This window comes from Vespa mandarinia, chromosome 2 (genome assembly GCF_050613455.1).
Source record: "Vespa mandarinia isolate Hongniang chromosome 2, ASM5061345v1, whole genome shotgun sequence".
Lineage (NCBI taxonomy): Eukaryota > Metazoa > Arthropoda > Insecta > Hymenoptera > Vespidae > Vespa > Vespa mandarinia.
This window is the reverse complement of record NC_140811.1, coordinates 14,766,185-14,787,500: the sequence shown is the minus strand read 5'-3', so window position 1 is coordinate 14,787,500 and position 21,316 is coordinate 14,766,185. Positions and strand designations below refer to the sequence as shown.

The 21,316-nt window shown below is 37.8% G+C and overlaps 2 protein-coding genes across 11 annotated transcripts in view; one reads left to right on the top strand and one right to left on the bottom strand.

The window, feature by feature from the left end:
• Positions 1-11,250, bottom strand: part of LOC118440516 (uncharacterized) — a 21,353-nt gene extending 10,103 nt beyond the window's left edge. The window contains exon 1 of the mRNA XM_035863664.2: positions 10,523-11,250. Coding sequence (XP_035719557.1) covers positions 10,523-10,729 — 207 coding nt within the window. The 5' untranslated portion in view covers positions 10,730-11,250. The remainder of the gene's footprint in view (positions 1-10,522) is intronic.
• Positions 1-21,316, top strand: part of hiw (MYC binding protein highwire) — a 173,024-nt gene that overhangs the window by 148,357 nt on the left and 3,351 nt on the right. The window contains exons 31-48 of one of the 10 annotated variants that reach the window (XM_035863521.2): positions 13,156-13,378; positions 13,530-13,892; positions 13,970-14,176; positions 14,257-14,462; positions 14,536-14,686; positions 14,769-15,060; positions 15,212-15,389; positions 15,500-15,690; positions 16,081-16,152; positions 16,529-16,618; positions 17,042-17,271; positions 17,360-18,904; positions 19,018-19,189; positions 19,271-19,656; positions 19,744-19,873; positions 19,967-20,373; positions 20,456-20,570; positions 20,634-21,250. In XM_035863521.2, the coding sequence (XP_035719414.1) occupies positions 13,156-13,378; positions 13,530-13,892; positions 13,970-14,176; positions 14,257-14,462; positions 14,536-14,686; positions 14,769-15,060; positions 15,212-15,389; positions 15,500-15,690; positions 16,081-16,152; positions 16,529-16,618; positions 17,042-17,271; positions 17,360-18,904; positions 19,018-19,189; positions 19,271-19,656; positions 19,744-19,873; positions 19,967-20,373; positions 20,456-20,570; positions 20,634-21,250 (5,575 nt within the window). Of the gene's footprint in view, positions 1-13,155; positions 13,379-13,529; positions 13,893-13,969; positions 14,177-14,256; positions 14,463-14,535; positions 14,687-14,768; positions 15,136-15,211; positions 15,390-15,499; positions 15,691-16,080; positions 16,153-16,528; positions 16,619-17,041; positions 17,272-17,359; positions 18,905-19,017; positions 19,190-19,270; positions 19,657-19,743; positions 19,874-19,966; positions 20,374-20,455; positions 20,571-20,633; positions 21,251-21,316 lie in introns of all 10 variants that reach the window. The other 9 variants (XM_035863513.2, XM_035863503.2, XM_035863541.2 and 6 more) reach the window with 9 other exon arrangements.

The following is a 21,316-nucleotide window of genomic DNA, read 5'->3' as shown; positions in this document are numbered from 1 at the left end:
GGCGAGTCACGAACCATCGAAGGCTCGCCGTCTGAATCAAAATTGGCAAAGGATCGTCGATCCTATCTTCAAGATCGTGAATCGCACTCGATAAACTAAGCCCTAATGACGAGCGTTTAAAGCACGATAAAGTATGCGGTTCACGGTGCCCTTCGCATTCTCCAAATTGAAGACGTCGTTGAGAATATTCTATTTGCTTTAAGCTATTCGATTTTCATTCTAGTCTCGGTACGTTACGATAGTTTTAATACGTGTCGATGAAATCAAGTAGTAGATAGAAAACTTTGAGGGATGATGGTAATGACTTTAACAAGAAAAGTAAAAAATTTTTCATCCTTATTTTATTTTATTCAATTTATAATAATATTATATATCACTTGACGATAATACACTCTCGAAATAGTTGATTCAATATCTTTCAAATAAGAAGAGAATTCCGGAAGCAACTCTTGCCAGTCTCAGACTAAGAAATTCTCTGACGGCGATAAATTAAGGATGCCTGGAAACAGACAGTCGTCGCGTTCACGTAAAAATAGTTCTTAGCTTCTAAGTTCGAAATAACATAAGAGAGAAAGAGAAACAGAAAGAGAGAGAGAGAGAGAGAGAGAGAGAGAGAGAGAGAGAGAGAGAAATAAAAACCATTAAAGCAAGAACTTTACAATTAATTAAAGTTATCCTTGATCTCATTGAAAGATATTAAAATATTCGAAAGTATTGCAAATATTCGTGAAATATAGATATGTATGATCGATATAATGAAGAAACATAATGAAGGAACCGAACACTTTCAAGGACTTCTACTCTTAGAGAAAGGTAGTACCGTGCTCATTCACGCGAGAATGCGTGCATATGCAACTTAAAGTATAAGAGTGGGTATAGGGACGGGTTAAAGAGACAAAAGCGAAATAGGAAACACGTGTGCACGAGGGCGTATACGCTAAACCATCAAAGCTAACAAAACCACAGAAATTCGTGGCAAACACAAGTTCCTAGTTAGAGTTTCCTAGTAAATTTTATGCTCGGAAAGTCACTGAGAAGTCATTGTTAGATTCGAAAAGTTGAAACGGTAGTCTTCACGATCTTTGATCTCTTGTCAACGTAACATTCGAATATACAACAAAGTTTTAAACGAGATAAATGCAATTCATATTTATAGTGCTAAATGTTTAACCTTTTTCTTTCTCCTTTATTTTTTTTTTTTTTTTTTTTTTTTTTTTTTGTAAACATCAAACGGTTCTAGATCTAGTCGTCAGAACGAGATATTAAATGAAAGACAATTGTTGAAGATGTTATGTCCTATTATATCTTATTAACGACTCTCTACATACGATCGATCTACGAGTGATATCGATCGATTCGATAGGATCGATATATTTTACATAAACTATCGTAGAAGTAGAGTCTCGTAAGCGCGAATATTAACTCGTCGTACATACGTCGCTCGTTTATCATAGAACGCTTTGGAATTTTCCCATAGCAAAATTCCTCTGTGCTTTTTATCTAATATCATTTTTTAATCGATTCTCTTTATTTCCTAATTGTAACTGATAATATTTTAATATAAACGTAGAACCAATTGGATCGTCTTACATCTGGTTTGAACTCTCTCTTTCTTTCTTTGAAAGTTCGTAACTTTATTCGATCGAAACAGAGCGGAAATCTTGTCGGACAAGCAGCTCTCATGTGTCTCGTCGTGAGAGTAGCCGATATCTATACCTACGAAAGGAAAAATTCTTAAACCCGATATGGCAAGTAACACCATGGGAGTTCATTGTCCGATCGATAGATCGTCGAACGCAAACCCGAGTATTCTATTTTTTCTTCGTTTTTTTTTTTTTTTTTTTTTTTTTTGTTTATTTCTTTCCTATTCAGTTCATACCAATCACAAAATAACAAGATACAAAGAATTCTTATAGAGACAGAATTGTTAGAACAAATACGAAAGAATTTTTATCAAAAAAGTCGATAAAAAATTATTATTAATTTTAAAGAACTTTCGAACGAGATCTTTCTACGACATGAGTATGCTTTATGGTTAATTTCAAAATTTCTGGATGGCGTTATCGCCGGGCGCCACTAATATTTGGCCATGTATGAGTAGTATAAAGCGAAGAGAAGATACGGAGAGCGAGAGGAAGAAAAAGAGATAAAGGGAGAGAGAGGAGGCCGCACATATACAAAGCGACGTATGCGTCTCGGTGGCGCGGGAATTTTGTGGAGCTGGTAGCGTTATGGCGGTTGCCACGGGAATGCCGGAAGTTAATTCGCGGAATGGTGGTGTACGCGCTGACACTCCTTCTAGCCGCGAGATGAAATTACTTCTGCCTCGCATATGGGCGAACTGCGGCTTACGAGAGACCGAGAGAGAGATAGAAAGATAGAGAGAGAAAGAGAGAGAGAGAGAGAGAGAGAGAGAGAGAGAGGAATAGAGAGAGGAAGAAAGAGAGAGACTAGTCGTGCCTTTGCCAACGTGCAAGCGCCATTATGCAGCGCCATTATGCAGCGCCGTGTGCGGGGGTCGAGACCAGGGGTCGCGTCGACGGATAATTCGGTTAATTGTCGACCCAGTAGCCACATGTATAATCCAAGCGAGTCCAAGTTTCTCCAAGAGAATCCAACGATCCTAGTTGTGATCGTTTACCAAGATCTTTCTTCTATCTTAAATTTCCTTTTTCGTCCTAGTATATACGGTTTGTATATTGAAAGAGTATCCTAGCTTTTCCGATGAATCAACTTGGTTTAATTTAGGGTTCCCACTCTAGCTACGTGACGATATAAGTACGACCGAACTATTTATGCCTAAACAAAGTGTTGAAATCTTGTTTACGTTCTATCTTAGAACGTAGATAGGTATATGTATGTATATATAATATATGTGCAAAGACTAAAAGCAATGCTACTGTAATTCATGATAGATGTACAGTGGTAAGGGAGTGATAGAAAGTTACTCCAAGTTTCTGCAGGAAGATTGAGTAATTACTTCTTGCTGTCGAGATTACATTTTACTCGAACAAACCGATCGATCGTCCTGGTAAAGATTAATGAAATGTCAGTGACTCGTGTTTTTAATAGTACCATCAGTGATTGGACGTCTTTCTAATGATGATCATTTTAATTCCAATTTTTAGCAATTATTTTGATAAGTTCATAGTCGACGAACAGTAGGTATATATATATATATTTTATGATCGATCGATTATATTACCAGAACATAAAAAAAATGAGGGTTCCTTGAAAGTTTATAATATTTTACGCATCCGGTCAACGATTTTCTTTCATTTTTCAAAACCCCTTTCAAATATGTATCTTTCAGAGGATATACTCGTATTTCGGTCCTTTTTTTTTTTTCTTTTCTCACGAATTTATTCGTTTTAAGAAGATCCAAAACGAAACGATTATTTTTCTTACATACTCTCACGAGAGGCCACGTCACGTGACCGGAAACATAGAAATTTGAAAAACACTTTTCGGGTCGATGCTCAAAGGGAGAACCTGACGACTGTGTCGGGTCAGCTAGCCTTGACTGACCTCAAGAAGCGAGGGATCTAAGCAAGGTCGATACGTCGTCTCTTTTCTCATCTTCGAGAACCAAAAGAAATGCGCTCGCGTTCTCGAGAAACGGACAATGAGCCCACTATTATGCCCAGTAAGTTGAAAGATATAAGAGAAGTAGATAAGGGCTGTGAAAAAAATTTCGTTATGATAATGCGTAATGACACTTATCTAACGACAAAGCATACCCGTATTCTTCGGAATTATCATTTCTAATTAATCGGTTTGTACTTACAAGAAAGGTCTAACATGATGTGAGAAAAAATATGGAAGTTTTGTGAACTTTCATCGGAATCATTTTTAATATACACCCGTTGAATCGATAAGAGTATAAAGTTGAAATACGGTTTAAAAAAAAAAAAAAAAAAAAAAACAAAAAAAAGAAGGATCAGTTCGTTTTCATAAACTTTTTTCAAAGTACAATTATTTTATTGCGACGCTTCCATTTGTAACAATACTGAATCATGCGAAAATCGTAATGCTTGTTGAATTCGTATGCGTTCTATCACAGAGTTAAAGCAAATACGCTGTCGACATATCGGATGATTAATGCTCGTAACGCTTGCTATTCTCGGAAGCCCGTAAACATTATATAGTTATGAAATCACCTTCGTTTCGAGGCAAATGATCGCTTTCTTTATGAATCGGTTTTCATTTTCAAGAAATGATCTGTTTCCTAGAGTAGTACTGCACGCGATGTTACGTGCGCATGAGAGAAGAAAAAAGAAAAAAAAGAAAAAAAAAAGGAAAGAAGAATAAGATAAGAAAAAGTGTATCAACAGAAGAAAGGACAAGTTTTTATGCGAGTTAAATGTGCGTTGACATTACGATAAATTACGAATTAGATATATATTATTTATCTGTTGACGAGAGAAAGAAAAAAAAAAAAAAAGAAAAGAAAAGAAGGAAAAAGGAAAAGTACAAAATTTCACGAGTAACGAATGCGTTTACATCGAGATAAAATATGTACGTATTTTTTCTTTCTTTCTTTGACTAGCTTGATACAACGTATGTATGAGCATATAGAGTAAAAGTTAATATCGGATAAAAGGATGCAAGTGACATTCGAATTATTTATTTGCGAGCGTGCTCGTGGTATAAAGAAAATTGCGCATTGACGAACGATCATCGTTCATAGGTGAGGAGCTCGGGCTTCCGGCGCGATTAGTCTTTCCATGCACACTCGAAAGATTACAAAAGGGAAAAAGAAAAAGATGGAAAGATGCACTCAATAAACTGTGAGTGTATTTAAGTATGAGAGAGAGAGAGAGAGAGAGAGAGAGAGAGAGAGAGAGAGAGAGAAGTGGTCGGATGATTCGACACGTCGTTAAGTCAGTAAGCGTAAGTTGGCTATCTCGACATAATATATGTACCTATACCTGATTCGTTCACATGAACAAAGAGGACTCGTGGACACGCACGAGCACACGAACGAGACGCATCCGCATAGATAGACTCGGTGTGGTTCTCGCGCGCGTGTGGCCAATCGCGATAACTCGAGTGTGCTCGCGGGGTGTTAGAGAGAGTTATCGTTGGGAATGAACGAAGCAGGATGTCGGCTATATCTACGCCCCCGAGCGAATTCTCCAGACAAAGCGAGCAAACCGCAATCGGCCTAGATGAGAGTGTGCGCGTATTGTGCAGCCGCTGCCCGTCCTAAAATAATTTATCTCCCCGTTGGGATACACTGTGTAGCCGAGAGTGATAATGGCATGTACCTCTCTCTCTCTCTCTCTCTCTCTCTCTCTCTCTCTCTCTCTCTCTCTCTCTGTCTCTCTCTCTCTCTCTCTCTCTCTCTATCTCTATCTCTATCTCTATCTCTATCTATCTATCTATCTATCTAACCCTCTTAGTCCTCCTCTTTCTCTTTCTCACTCTCGTATAATCTCGATCGAACGATCTCCGTTTATTGGATTATCGAAGTTATCGAACACGATATAGAACAAGAGTAATGTAGGTAGATAAAAGATTTCCATGATACGCGTTCTCAATTCGAGAAGGATCTCGTGGCGCGAAGAGGGCATTAGAAGATCGTAAAATCTATAGGATATAGGTATTTACAGAAAGGAAAAATCGAACCAATATCTCTGGTACCCCTTGCCTCTCTTTCTAACCATCTATCCGATCTATTTATCTCTCTCTCTCTCTCTCTCTCTCTATCTATCTGTCTATCTATCTATTTATCTATCTATCTATTTATCTATCTATCTGTATTTGCTCGTGCGTGTATCCAAGCTTGAAAACGATTTTAAAATTCGTGAAAGATAAAAAGCACCTATGAAAGCTATTCATCTCCGACGTATATGCAACGAGTATAGACGTTATTATCGAATTGATCTAATAGAATGTACCATTGAATGTTTTTCGTAACGGAGTACGTTGTTTTTTTTTTTTTTTTACCGAATCTATCCTTCGTCAATAAAATAAAAAAAAAAAACAAAAAAAAAAAAGAAAAAAGAAGAAAGAAAAAAAACGATGAGAGCTCAATAAACGAAAACTACCAATATTAATCCTTCTCTCACGCGTGCATATGTGAGTTTTAATGTAAACGTAAATGTATTATTCATTCACTGATAGCAATGGCCCGGTTATTTGTATATACGGCGTGAAAATAATTTGTTCTTCGAACTTCGAACGGATGGACGTAACTGTCTGTCGGACACTTTAACCACTCGACTGGACTCGCCGTATGCTTGACCGCTCTTACCGATTTTGTCGGACAACAAATCCATATTTTATTTCCTACAAACGGTATATATATATATATATATACATATATATATATATATATATATATATATACGCATGTATTTGTATATGTATGGATGCATTTGAAAATTTTGCTGTTATAAGATGCAAGTGGTCACGTTAGATAGATCGATGATAGATGGATGAAATAAAAATACGAAAGGTCCGTAATTCGAAGAACGAACACATTTTTCTGTTGTCGTATCACGCTGCGAGTTCTTTTAGAACCCGCATGATTACACCGAATATACCGTCATAGCGGTAACACCCAGAGATTCATTCGTTCCTTCGTCGCCGAAGGAGAGCGTAATTCGTTGAAAGGGCCTATTGTGAATAAATTGAGTCGAAAGATCGGAGCGGGCATGGATGGACAAGATGGATGTACGAACGAGCTCGACGAACGTGTGTATGAGCGTGAACGACGACGAGACGACGATGGTCGAGTATTTTGTGCGCTCGAAATTCCCACCACAAAACCCATCCTCGATGTGTATACTCTCCCCTTTCCCTTTCGCAGACCCCATAGAAGAGAGACCGTCAATTTATTAATCCAGCTAGAGCACCAAAGCGACGTCATCGGCAAAGGAAGGATCGTGCGTTTGAGGTGTGGTCGTTCTTTCTCTTTCTCTCTCTCTTTTTTTCCTTTTTCATGCGCATAGAAATAGTATTGTTTCGAAAAAAGAAAAACAGATAAAAAAGGAAAAGAAAAATAATATTTCTGCGGTGGATCGTATCGTATGAAATTTATTGTTCGTATCTCTGATATAGTACCATTTTTATGTATATAAATATATATATATATATATATATATATATATATATGCAACTAACCATCGATTTTGTATCGAAAGGCAATATTCCGATCGATAACGTATATTCTGTTAGATATGGAATTATTCTGTAACGCTCAAATAAGCAACGAGAGTGGAATTCGAGCGTGGTATTGAATATGTATAAACATCAAACGTTTGTTATTTCGATTACTTTTCTATGTTCGATGATCATTATTGAGAAGTCGATTCGTAGATTCATAAAATGTTAACGTCAATTCGTAGATTCATAAAATGTTAACGTCGTTTCGTGGATTCATAAAATGTTAACGTCGCTTTGTGGATTCATAAAATGTTAACGTCGATTCTTACATTCATAAAACGTTAACGTCGATCTAATGATACTACGTTATCATTGTTATCGACATTTCCAAGATATATTTAATAATTTCTAATCATTTCTAATTATTAATTGTCCTTCCTTCCTCTTGCATAATTTCAGGTCGACGACCGTGAGTAACGGTAATACGAAACGATGGAATTAAATTGTGGTTGCCAAGCGCGTTTGCCTTCTAGTCGATCGTAAAATCTTACTCGTGGTAGCCTGGAGAACGTATGGACGTATTTTCCTTAGAGATTAGAAGACTTGAAATAGCGGAAGAAGGAGAAGAGGTAGAATAAAATGAAACCTATTTCTAGGCTTGTAGATACAATTGAAAAGAAAGATGTATTGTTAACTTGTTTTTGAATGATACGTCGTTATTTTCTCTCTCTCTCTCTCTCTCTCTCTCTCTCTTTTTCTTTTTCTCTCTTTCTCTCTATCTCTTTCTATAGTTACTTTAAACGCGTGTGACGAACCCTCCAAGCGGAAGTTACACGCACAGGAAGTTGCCTAGGTTCGACCGAATGCATAAGAACGATTTCGAGGGCCCCATCTCAACAATCTATCGAGTTTCCAACGAGTTAAATAATTAATATTCAAATATATTCCTTTAAATCCTTTTTTTTTTTCAAACGATTTTTTGTAAAATATTTCGGAGCACGAGTTCTTTTTTCTAGAGAAATGATATATGATAAACAAAGGAGTATATGAGAGAGAGAGAGAGAGAGAGAGAGAGAGAGAGAGAGAAAGAGAGACGACAGTGACAAGGCTGTAAATGGAATTAATAGCGTTGGGACGATAAGTGACGTAGTCGCTGAATCTGATTCGATTAAGAAATATATTTTTCGTCGACGAATAAACGGAGTCAATGGACTGGCCGCGTTTCAAAGGTGACGCTTTGCTCTAGAAACTGACGAAAATTATGATGAGAAAGAAATGAAAAATGTGACTTTTGAAAAAGGGAACTTTTCAAAGAGAATGTCTTCCGTTTAGAGTGACAGAGATAAAAATATATCTATGGTACATGTTGAAAGAGAAAAATAGAAAAAGAGAGAGAGAAAGAGAGAGAGAGAGAGAGAGAGAGAGAGAGAAGGAAAGAGACAGGCAGGCAGAAAACTATTGTCAAGGCCGCGCTTATGGTCCCTCATGAGTTAGCCAGGTTGTTTCCGCCCACGCGAAAAGCGGATGGAGTTTTTGACGGAAGGAAAACAGGGTTTCATGATCCGCAGGAAACTTACGAATTGTGGACATGATATACACTTTACCGACTGTTAATTAATCAGAGTGATTTATCGAATAGGAACTTCCGACTGAGCATTGTAATCGCTCAAACGAGAAAATAATTTCTCATAGACGTGAATCCAACATGATTTCCCGTTCGTCCGAGATGAACGCCGCTTAAATTCTTGGCTCGCTTGCGCTTGCGCTTATGCGCTCTCTTTCGCTCGCTCGTACACGCGCTCGAACGAACGAACAAACACATTAGGTATCTACTCGCTGGTATCGCCTGTGTATGCAGGTCAGAGAGATGGTTAGAGAGATAGAAGATAGACCAGTCCAGTTTGCAGTCAAGAAGCGTGGCGTATACATACGTACATACATACATACATACATATATACATACATTCATTCATACATATGCATATAAATACCTACATACATACGTACATACATATGTACATATATATGTGTGTATATATACATATATATATAGATATGTGAACCCCGTGAGCCTGTGACCTCGGAAAACGAGTCTCCTTTTTAACTTCGCGCGTCACGCGTCGTTTTAATTAACGCTCGTAATCTACCTTCCTCCCTTACGACAAAAGTATTATGTAGTTACGGCAGTAAATACGTTCAGAATCGACACGAAAGAAGATAAAGAAAAAGAAAAATTCAAGTCGGAAATAAAAATTCACGATATTTCCCAGGTCTCCTTTCTATTCAAGCGCTTTATCCTTTTTGTTATGGTACATACGTAGATCTGTATGTATTTACGTACGCCAAGTATAAATTCGCTCCCTTGTTTAGACAGTAATACCGATGTATGTACGTTTATCGTGGATTATGGGGAACTGCGTTAAAACTTGTGTGTATTTCTGAGCGCACGTTTCCCGCCATATTCGTTGGGCCAATGATTTATATGCTAATTCCCTTTAAAACACGATCCCAAGTCCGATCCCGTAAACTTTCACCGTTGGGTATTAGCGATTTCTCTCTCTTTCTATTTCTCTCTCTCACTCTCTCTCTCTCTCTCTCTCCCTCTCTCTCTCTCTCTCTCTCTCTCTCTCTCTCTATGTCTGTTTCTAGAGAAGAGTGAATATGAGAGGAAGGAACAAAAGATGCTCAATGCAAAGATATCCATTCTCGAATAGAATCAACTCGAATTGAGCTTTATATTTGGATCCTTCCGTTATTATCATTTCCCTTTACAAATATATACAAGCTCCCTCAGGATGGTACTAGTTGAAAATATTTACCGAAGGACATTCCTCGCTTCCAAGAAAGGAGACGAAGATATTCAAATGACGAAAGTTAAGTGCATCGCGCGATGCATACGCAAGTTCTTCGTAAGTCAAAGTAGGCGTCACGAAACTTGCAAAGCCGTCGACAATACTACGAATCCTTCCATGTTTATTCGTAGTTAAAACTAGCAAGAAAGATTAACACTTACTATTTTCGTTTCCCTTCGCGTACGATTCAGATGGAGAAAAAAATTATTTCTTTCGCGCGTTCGCGTTAGGGACGCGTTAAAAATAGTTCGTGGAACGTGAGGCATCGCTTTGTGTCGATTTAACGAAGACCCTCTACTTTTTATTGCGTCTATCTTTTTTGTTTTTTTTTTGTTTTTTTTTTGTTTTTTTTTTCATTTAGAAAACAACGATGATGCTTAATTCTCGTTACAAAATTTATCATTGCTGTCATGTTAGTAATTGGATAATCGGTTCAGTGGTTATTCAATGGAAGAAAGAACATTCGAAGAGGAATATTAGAAATATTATTTGGAACATGAATGTACATATTTGTGGTTAGTCAGGATTATCGAGCAAACGCGTTATCAAATTTTCACCTGATCGTTAGTGAACACGCATTTGACGTTAATCCAACGGTGTGCCTTGACGGTGCAATTGCAGCCGTCCATGGCGCATATCCCTGGCGCACTTTCAGCTAAACACAAGGCAACGTAGCACAGTAGAACCACCATAGATATTATTGCACCGTGATCACACTTTGACCCGCCGTCCAGGGCACCGAACACACTCCTCTTTACACTCATCTTTTTTTCTTTCTCCCTATCTTCCCACAACGACGACGTTCCTCTATCTTCTTTTCTTTTTGCTACCTCCTCAAAGAACAACAACGAGAAGGATCGAGGATACTCGTCAGTTCATTGAACGTGCTCGCCGATCGTCCTTGATCGGACGCGCTCGGAGTTCCGTCGATCCTATCATAGCTCTTAGAAATTACGTAGGGCAACGGATGAATATTGTAGAACTGATCGACGATATTCGATCGATCGCATTTGGATCGATTGATTCGATCGATCAATTCGAGCGAGTACCAAATATCCCCATTGATCGATAATTTCCTTTCGGTCTAATAATCCTTTTACCTCAAGGATAATACTCTCTAACACCAATATGATGAAATAGAAGAAGCACGAGATCCGTGGCGGATTTGAACGGGCGCTTTAGTAGGCACGCACGCGGCCGGTTCGTTGGCGAAGAGGCAGGCTAACTAAAGGCCAGCTGACGCGATCATGACGGAGGTTGCTTTGAAACTGTGGTCGGTGGCATGCACGATCGGTGTCTCCTCCCCACCTAGAAACTGTGCCTTGCCTGCTGCTCTTCTCTTCATATCTCTGTCTTCGTCTGTGTCATTGCCTTTACTCTCTATATTTTTCTCTTTCTTTCTTTCTTTCTTTCTTTCTCCCTCTTTCTCTCTCTCTCTCTCTCTCTCTCTCTCTCTCTCTCTTTTTCTCGTCGTGCCACTCTTTCCCTGGCTTTAGAGAGAGCCTTTTAAAAGATAAAAGACCGACGTGATGGTTGCGAAGGAGAGAGGAGTTGCCCGACACCGGTTTCGTGTCACGACTTCTGTCGAAAGTCGTTCGTGGATGGGAACGCAAGGGTACAGGTATTCGAACAGGTCCTAAGGGAACCAAAGTGTACCGATGTTCTATCAAGATCAACCTTGACCGAATTTACCAAACTTAATCGATTGTATTTGCTATCTCTGTACTCCATGTCATGGAAAGTATCCATGACATGTGTATTTACGTAATGCATGTACATATATATATATATGTATATAGGTACATGCATGCGACATGCATTGCCTAAAAAGGTTTTCCAAATAAAATGAAATTACGATCTTGTTACATGCTTCGACCTTTTTTTTTTTGCATCGAAAGATAACATCAGTTTAATGGCATATAAATAACAGATAAGAACGACACGTATAACTGACTCAACCTACCTCCAACCTAAATTCTTCGAACCAAATATCTTCGTGAATTTTCATAATGGACGGCATTTCTCTAAAACGTTTTACCTTCATACATCTCCGCTTTATGAGCAGAAACCTGACCATTTAATTTCCCATGAGAAATTGCGTGTGTCCGTACTTCAGGTTTCCTATTCTCTTTCCTCTCAGTCTAACTACTCCATGTCTGCGACACACATGTGCAACTTCTATTCATTCATAACGTGCTTCTCAAACTGGGAAGCACCTGATGCTAGTCGAAGTGGCCATTTTCGAAATGGTCACGTGCTGACCATACGTCAGCCAGCTGGAGAAGAGAGAGAGAGAGAGAGAGAGAAGAAAATACGACGACCTTAAAGCCGCACAGTCAATTTCGAACGATCGATCGTCGAATCACACGTTGTCGTCGTCGTCGAGGCATCTACCGAAAGCTTTTCACGTTTCGATCATCGATCTGCTGTTCCTCGCGTATTACTTTGAAGGAACGCGGAATAAAATTTGTCGTGGGATCTAACCTGGGGGTTATTTGTTATGATCACTCGTGGCAAAGTACGTGCTTCGGATGTTCATTTAGCTTAAAAAGTGACGAATACCATGATAGAATATTTAAATTGTCAACTTCTCGGTTTTCATTTTTCTAACAAATTTCATTTTTAATGTCACTCGCGTTCTTTAATGGTATTTTAAGATTTACGTTACGGTTGAGAAATGGAATTTGATGAAAAATCAGTCTCAGCGAAATTTCTTCTGAGATTTATTTTCGATGGGGTACCGATTATAAACGAATTGGGTGATTTGAAAGCTGACATTAATATAGTATAGGTAGAGTAAGTGAGGGACAGTCAGAGGCTGCGGAGAAGAGAATTGCGATGTGATTATGCCTTATTAGGGATGAGTCGATGGGATCAAGTCGGGGGAAGCAGCGATTGTCTGGCTGGTAGAAGAGCATCGTCCTCTGCTCGGTATGATCTACTCAAGCGGATAAGTCCGCGAGTACCAATTAAGGATATCGCGGGTCTGAAACTCGTTCTAACGAACCTACTACTTTTGTTCATCATCAATTTGCCGAGATTGCTTTCCCTTTTTTTCTTTTCTTATTTTTGTTGGCTCAAATTGATCCTTGATTTATTCTCCCACAAAAAGGAGATTCAGAAATTTTCTTTATCTTTCGTATTATCGGCAAACGCAAAGTGAAATCGTCGTGTCGTTTCTTCCTTCTAGTTGTCATTCAAACGAACGACTCTTCTTGAGAGATTTCGTTTCTTGTTCGGCCGGCACGAGTGGTGGTAGACTGGCGAGATGGCTTCAACCGGACAGCTTTGTGGATCCATCCCAGTGTGAGGCTCTTTATTCGAGAGAGGAAATGAGATGCGGATGGCCCGCTATCGTAACCATACTCACCAGGGACCAATACGGCGAGATTGTGCACGTGCCCGGTTTGAAGGTGAAAAGCAATTTTCGATAATTCATGACGAAGTGACTACTGTCTAGCGAGATCCTCCTTCTTACCTAGAACGACAAAATGAAATTCATCCTTCCAAAATAATCTTACTCTTCTTTTGTTTATATATATATATATATTTTTTTTTTCTTAGATTGAAGTGAAAGCGATTCCCATAGATAAAATGGATATAACTGGTACGGATCAAGGGAGAAAAATTCGTCGAGTTTCTCAGCCTGATCCATTGACCTTCGGTGGTTATCCACAACCGAACTTGGACGTGCCATACGAACCAACGATCAGTAATAAAATGTGTTTCTACTCGATTACAATGATGAAGGCCTATGAAAATTATTCCTTCGAAGAATTAAGATTTATGTCACCTACGTTTAAAAGATCCAGCGAAAGTATGCTCGTTAGACCAAACGGTGATGGTAGTTACAGTGCCACCTGGACACCTTCTTCAGTTGGTTGGTATTCGTTTATGATTACCGTGGATGGTTATAATATGGAAGATGTAAGTATTTTTTTGTATCCATTCTAAATTATTCAAGATCATTCCTTTTTCATCATTTTTCGATTCTTTTGCTTTAGAATTATAAGGTTGAAGTGAAAGAACCTCCTCAAGGTATGCAGCCCCCGGCTCAAAATATCGTAAAGAAACACCAGCAACAACCGAGCAGAGTTAGAAAGTTTATTTCTAAAAATAGTGCTGGGCTAAGAATCAGGGCCCATCCTTCCTTACAGAGCGAGCAAATAGGTTCTATTCCTATCAACGGTACCATATCGTTTGTCGACGAGGTAAATCTTTTTAATCGTTTTTCGTTGCTGTTATTATTGTCGAATGACTTTCATTTCGATTACGATTTCTGTTTGATTAGATACACAACGACGACGGTGTATGGCTGCGATTGAGCGCAGAGACCATAAAAGAGTATTGCAGTACTACTCAGTTAGGAGCTTGGTGTCTGCAGTACAATCAACATCTAGGAAAAACCTTATTACTTCCAGTAGAAGAACCAAAATCGATTTTAGATCAGGTCATAAAGGAGACCATTCTTCGGAAAAGAGTAGATCCTGGAGAGGAGTACGTAGGACTTTTATATTTTTCTTTCGATAACTCGATTTAACGCGTACTTCAATGTGTGTCCTCGTTTCAGTAAAAGGCAGTCAGTTCGTTTGGCGGGTGGTAAAAACATGGTCGTTGTGAAATGTGGAGCCTCGGGACACAATATCCGAAGCAAACCAAGTCTAAAGGCTGCGCCAGTAGGAATGTTAGCTCTTGGGAATATAGTAACCATTTTAGAATATGTAAGCATTATGATTATTTGTGAAAAAAAAAAAAAAATTCAAGTGATACGATGAATCTTATCGTTCATTAAACATTTCACAGTTCACAAATAACGAGGGTGCATGGGCTCGTATAGACGACGAATCGGCGACGAAATATTGCTTCGACAAAGGTCGATGTATTGAGAGTGAGGTTTGGTCCCTGGCAATTAACAAACACGGAGTGGAGTACATGAAGTTCGAGCAAGAACCGGAAGCCGATCCAGTGGAAAAAAAGGCAGCATTACCTGATCAATCCGTACAGTTGAAGGATCATAAGAGCAAAGGTTTTGATTTCTCGGTGCCATCCGTGAGTCATGAGGGATTCAACTTTACAACGCAAAACTTTACTCCAGGTACGGGAGAGTCTGGGGAAAATAGCAACACTAATCCCTTTGTTTTTGGATCATACAATCAGCATGATTCACCAGGTATACGTCTTCTGTAATATGAAAGGAATCATAATAAATTTTATTAATGTATTCCACGATTGATTTTCTATTTCAGGAAGCGAAAGATTCACACCGGACAAGACCGACGTCTCTCCGAAGTTTTCAAAAGCTCACTCGAAAGAAAGGGTCGTTAAGGAACGGGAGAGGGAGGGTGGTGGAAAGTTTAGCGTTTTACAAAAATGGTTGAGAGGAGATGACAAGAGTCACGCCGAGAAAAGAAATTCTCCGGGCAGGTAAGAGAACACTCTTGAGTATCTTTGAAAAACATTTTTCTCGTCTACTTCGTAAAGTAACCGATTGAAAAAGTTAGCTGAACAAATATTAAAGAGTATATTTTATACAGAGATTTCTCAGAATTCGTTGGCGTATCCGTGAAGGAACTGGTAAAAGCAATGGGCGAGAGTCGTGCGAATGGTAACGGAGCTACGCCACCAGAAACACCAAGGAGGATGTCAAGAAGTTCATCACCAAAGAATCCCCAAGGTGGGTCACCACGATTTCAGAGCCCGTCCTCTAGTCCGGTTCCGATACCCGGTACGTATTAAATATTCGTTACTAGCTCAAAGGATTACCTACTGCCGTATATTTCTGTCGTATAAATCTGTGTTTAATCTTTTAATCTTTTTGACCGATCTTGTATATTTTCACCTATGTTTCATTTTGATCTATGGCACTGTAACTGTTCTGAAAAAGGAATCCTTTCCGGTGCTGAGAGATTCGGTTCTCAGACTTGTAAGATCATATAGTATTATACGGGTATTTCGTTTACTTTAATGTGATGCATATGGGGAAAAGCTTCTATTATAACAAAAATACGTAGTCTCATTGGAGCACGTTAGAATTTAAAGTGTAATTTTCTATAGTCCTTAAATACTATACCATTTTGGATTAGTAGATGTATCCAAAATTTAATGTTTGTCTTAGCTGAAGCCGGTCAACAACAAATTGGTTTCGGTAATCATCTACATATAACTGCTGCTAGTGCCCCTGTATCAGGTATTGATCGTTTCTCTATAGGTAGTTGCTTGTTAAATTGTTATTTCTTAATATTTGGTATATAATAATTATGGTCACATCATAGCAATGTATATATATATATTACTTATATGTCAATATTTCAAAGGTTTCTTCTCTTTCTTTGTATATTAGAGCATGAGGGTAATAGCAGTAGTAGTAGTTACACCTGATGTGAATGATTTGTTTGTAGCTGATTTTATCGTTTTGCTTATTTTTGTTAATTTTATTGTCACCCTATCGGTAATTATAAATTATTAAGAATTATCGATAATTAAAAATTCGCAAATTCTTTGATATAAATATTTATATACGTAACACATCACATTACATTCTTCAACTAATGAAAACTTACCAGGTGGGAAGTGTTTGATAGCAGGGGGGGACAGTATCAGTAGCAGCCCAGTGCTCTGCGGCTCCCCCCGAAGCGTTGGCCTCTCTCCGTTAGGTAAGAATGCTAACACACATTGATAACTCTACACGAAAATATAACATGAGTGTTGTTAACGAAGAACCTTGGATGCTGCTTTCATTCTATAATCATTGAAATCATTCCATTTCGATCGTACATTTTTTTGCGGATAATGAAACGACCAGACTGGTTTAAATCATTTTGTTTGTAAGGTGAAAGCACGAAACAATATGCACGAGTTTCTTTATGAGTTTATACAATAATACAAATTGTAATGTTCGTAACAATATTACTCTGTCACTGTCCACGGTTTCTTGAAAGTAAGGTGAGATAATGATATCACATAGCACGCTGAAAAATAAGAATAATTATTACAAATATTATGATTATTATAAAATACGATCACGCGGTGTTCGCGCCCGCCCAAACTTATCAGATTAAGAGTTATTTTTCATAAAGTCTCAGGTGGCATGATTGACAGTATCACATCGCAACGAAGAGGATCGACTCAAAGCGATACAAGTGCTTTGGTTAGCAGTCTAACCCAAGATCCTTCTCAATCTCCTAGTGGAATTAGTACAACAGCAAATACTCGAGACTTGTCGCCGAGTCCAAGTTGTAGTTCTTTGCATATGAGATCAGAAGGTAGTATAGCGACACCACCTGATACACCAAGAAAGGATGGCGTGGTAAGATTATATCTTTTTCTTTTTTGTTTGAATTTTTATCGTGACAAATGAGATAAACAAACAGGCGATATACTTATTATATTCTCAGAATTCTCAAGACAGCCCACGAAAAGTATCCCAAGCACAAACGCAAACGAGTCCAGAGAGTGCAACTACTGCTATGAAGGGACACTTTAGTATTGGTTCATCAGGAACAAAAGAAGAACGTCATTCACCTAAATTAAGCAAAAGAGATCATACGAAGGTAGTCAAGATCAGAGCTAAACGAGCAATGTCACCAGCTAATGCACATCAATTACCAAATCCATCGCGAGCTTTAAATCTTAGTAAAGATAAAGTAAAGGAAGCCATCAGTCCTTCCGTAGCTGAATGTTTAAGAGCAGTCTTCGCTGCGTTTCTATGGCACGAAGGTATAGTTCACGATGCAATGGCCTGTGCAAGTTTTCTTAAATTTCATCCGACATTACCAAAACAAGGAGCCGTCGTTGTTACTAGACAACCATTGGTACAATCTAATGATAAGGAAAAGCAAGAACAAAAGGCTAGGCAAAGACATTCCGTAGAAGTAACAAACGCTGGAAATTACTTGCATATTCAAGCTAGCACCTTAGAAACTTTAACTCGTTCGGCTGCAAATGCAAATGCAAATCGAAGTAGAAAAAAACAAGAAGTAACGATAAAAGAAGAAATACAATCAAGTGGTAAACTCGATTCCCTTCCTGAATTTCATACAGTTGCTGTCCTTCCACCGGCCTTGAAGAGTTTAGTATTTCTCTGGGAAGAACTTAGTACTAATTGCTTACAGGCAGTCGAGCAGCAATCCGTTTTACCAAGTCCAATATCTCAGATACAAACGATGAAACTAGCTAAGCGTCCAGCACCAGAGAAACGTCCGAGAGAAGATAAAGTGAAAGAAAAAGAGAAGAAAGGTAGCAGAAAGAAAAAGGAATGGAAGCCAATTGGAAAATCTAATGTGTCGGAGGGTCTTGGTACTGGTATTGAATGTGAAACTATTTGTGAACTTTGTGGATTGATGTTTCCACATCCGGTGACGTATCATATGAAAATGATGCATCCTGGTTGTGGTTGGAGTGCAGGGGGAAAGGGATATAAAAGTGATGGTAATTATTGTGTTGGATGGGCGGGAAATTGTGGAGATGGTGGTGTAGGTGGATATTCGTGGTATTTAATTTGTGACACATGCCGAGAGAAATACTTGACAGTGCGAAAAAATAAATTAGCAAAGAACTTCATTACAGGATTATCCAAAAGTAAAAATAATGACAGCAAACCTTTATCACCAATTACTAGTCCCAGTGGGTTTGATACTCATATTATTATGAAAAATAATGCCATGTTCCTTTTGGATTTGGCAAGTGCATCCGGTTTAAGCATTCCAAAACAACAAAGACGTCCATCTCAAACTTTATCCTCTGTAGCAGAAAATTACAGTCCCCCGGAAGCAGCCGGTCCATTTCCACCAACGGGTCCATTTCAATGTTTACAATCGTTAGGAGTTCACAATTCGCAAACTCACGATGAGAGATATTACGAAGAAACTTTAAGACGACAAAATGGTCAGCAAAATCCTTATGAAGGAACCGTCGGAATGTTTAATACTACGAACGGCAGAGTAAGTTAAATATTTATTTATCATTTTGAAATTCTTTAAACTTTATATATATATATATATATATATATATATATATATATATATATATATATATATATATATATTCTTTTCAGCCATTATCCGAGTGTCCTGTGAGCGAAAGCGATAACGAAACTGGTAAAAATCGTGGTACATTCCATAGATCGGTATCAATGTCCACGGGTGCACCTTGGGCTAGAAATAGTAGCGATGGAAGAGTCGTAATGATGCGAAAAAGAAACAATAGCAGCAGTGAAATGAATAATGGTAACACGTTTAATGCTTAATTGAAATTAATGACTTCATTATTTAAGGAAAATATTTAATAGACGTAATCGTATATTACAGATGCTGGTTCATCATTATTATGTTATCCATCAGCTGCTCTTCAAAAATTAGTTCCATCGATGGACCAATCCGCAATAGTTTCTACGAGCCAAACAGAAATAGCAAATAATGATCGAATAGAAATTCTCATGAGACCCGTTATGTTATTTGTTCTTCAGCAACATAATTTACAACATTTACAGATAGCTATGAAACAAGCTTTACGACGAGCTGCATGTAGAGTTTATGCAATGCAAGCTTTAAATTGGCTTTTACGAAGTGTAACGCAACCAATTTGTTTACATGATTTACTTTGGTGGTTCGTTTCGTCGCTGACACCAGTAATATCGCCCGACACTTCGGAACAAACTGAAGAAGATAATAGAGTGGAAAAGAAGGATGATCATGTACGTATATATAATTAATATTAATAAATTAATTAATATTATTTTTATAAAATAATATCATCTATTGATCGTTTTTCGTGATTTAAGGATATGGCAGGTACACGTGAACATCCTTTGGGTGATTTAGTAATAGCAGGTGAAGCAGTTAATCCTTTGCCAACAGCATTTCATACATTATTACAAACTATTGCTGATCTAATGCTTTTACCACCGCCAGGTATGTTTTTAATATTCGATGTGTTTTTAATTTTCTTTTTTTTTTTTTTTTTTTTTTTTATGCGTGCTTATATTAAACAAACAAAATTTACAGGATCTCCATTACAACACGCTGCTATTAGATGTTGGGCTATTAGATTTACGCCAGCTGATCATATGTTTCTTCATAGAAGTCACGTTTTTAGTAATATTAGTAAAATTTTGTCACGTTCGGAAGAAGAGGAGGATGTCATTATGAGCATAAACGAAAGTCACCAATCGATGTCTTCACAACAGATTACTGGATGCGTAGAAGTTTTAAAAGATTTAACAACTGGTGTTAAAATTAAAGCATCCAGTAGACAAGCTATGATAGGTAGTTTGACTGACAGCTCAACCGAAACTTTTTGGGAATCTGGTGACGAAGATCGACATAAAACTAAAACTATAACTATCGTATGCGCGGCTCATTCCTTTCCAAGAATAATATATATTCATATTGATAACTGCCGTGATTTAACAGTGAGTTTTATTATATTATCATAATTGTTAATAATTTAATTTTATTAGAGAGAAATTTTATTGTTGCATTATATTATTTTAGCATAAAGTATCCAATGTCGTATTTCAATCGGGAATTAATGCCGATGAAATGATAAAATTGAGAACTGTAGAAATTGAAAGTAGATCTGTTGGATGGATGAATTGTTCGATTACCGGTAAGTTTTAATTTTATTTTTTGTTTATAACGAATCGCATAATATAATAATTAAATTTTATAGATCCACGCCATGTTGTTATTGGGTTGGAATTAAAGGGACCGGACAATTCCCTTCGCGTTCGTCAAATTCGAGTTTTGGGAGAAATAAAAGGAGAATCATTAAAAATTGGAAAACAATTAAGTACGCAAATGATTCAACAGAAAAATTGTGAAACAGAAACATTGAAAGTTTTTCGTCTGATAACATCTCAGGTATTTGGAAAACTTATACAAGGTGAACAACCGCAGCAACCTGAACAAACAGAGGGCGCGAATGAAGATGTAGAAGTCAGCAATGATTTAAAAGAACATATGGTTGGAATTTTATTCAGTAGGAGCAAATTGACGCATTTACAAAAACAAGTGTGCACTCACATAGTCCAAGCTATTCAAAAAGAAACAATTCGTTTGAGAGAGGAATGGGAAACGTTATTGTGTTCTCCAACGCCTGCTAATAGTTTAATAAGTGATAATAGTGATTTACCAAAAACAGCGGATACTTATTGTTTCGAAATGCTTTCGATGGTTCTTGCATTAAGTGGCAGTTCAGTAGGACAATATTATTTATCATATCAATACGGTCTCTTGAAAGATTTACTTAGTCTATTACATACTGGATCTGCCAGGGTGCAACGTCAAGTATGCTTCGTTATTTATAATTTACTTTTTATGTACAATCTAAATATAACTTAGAAATTATCGCAT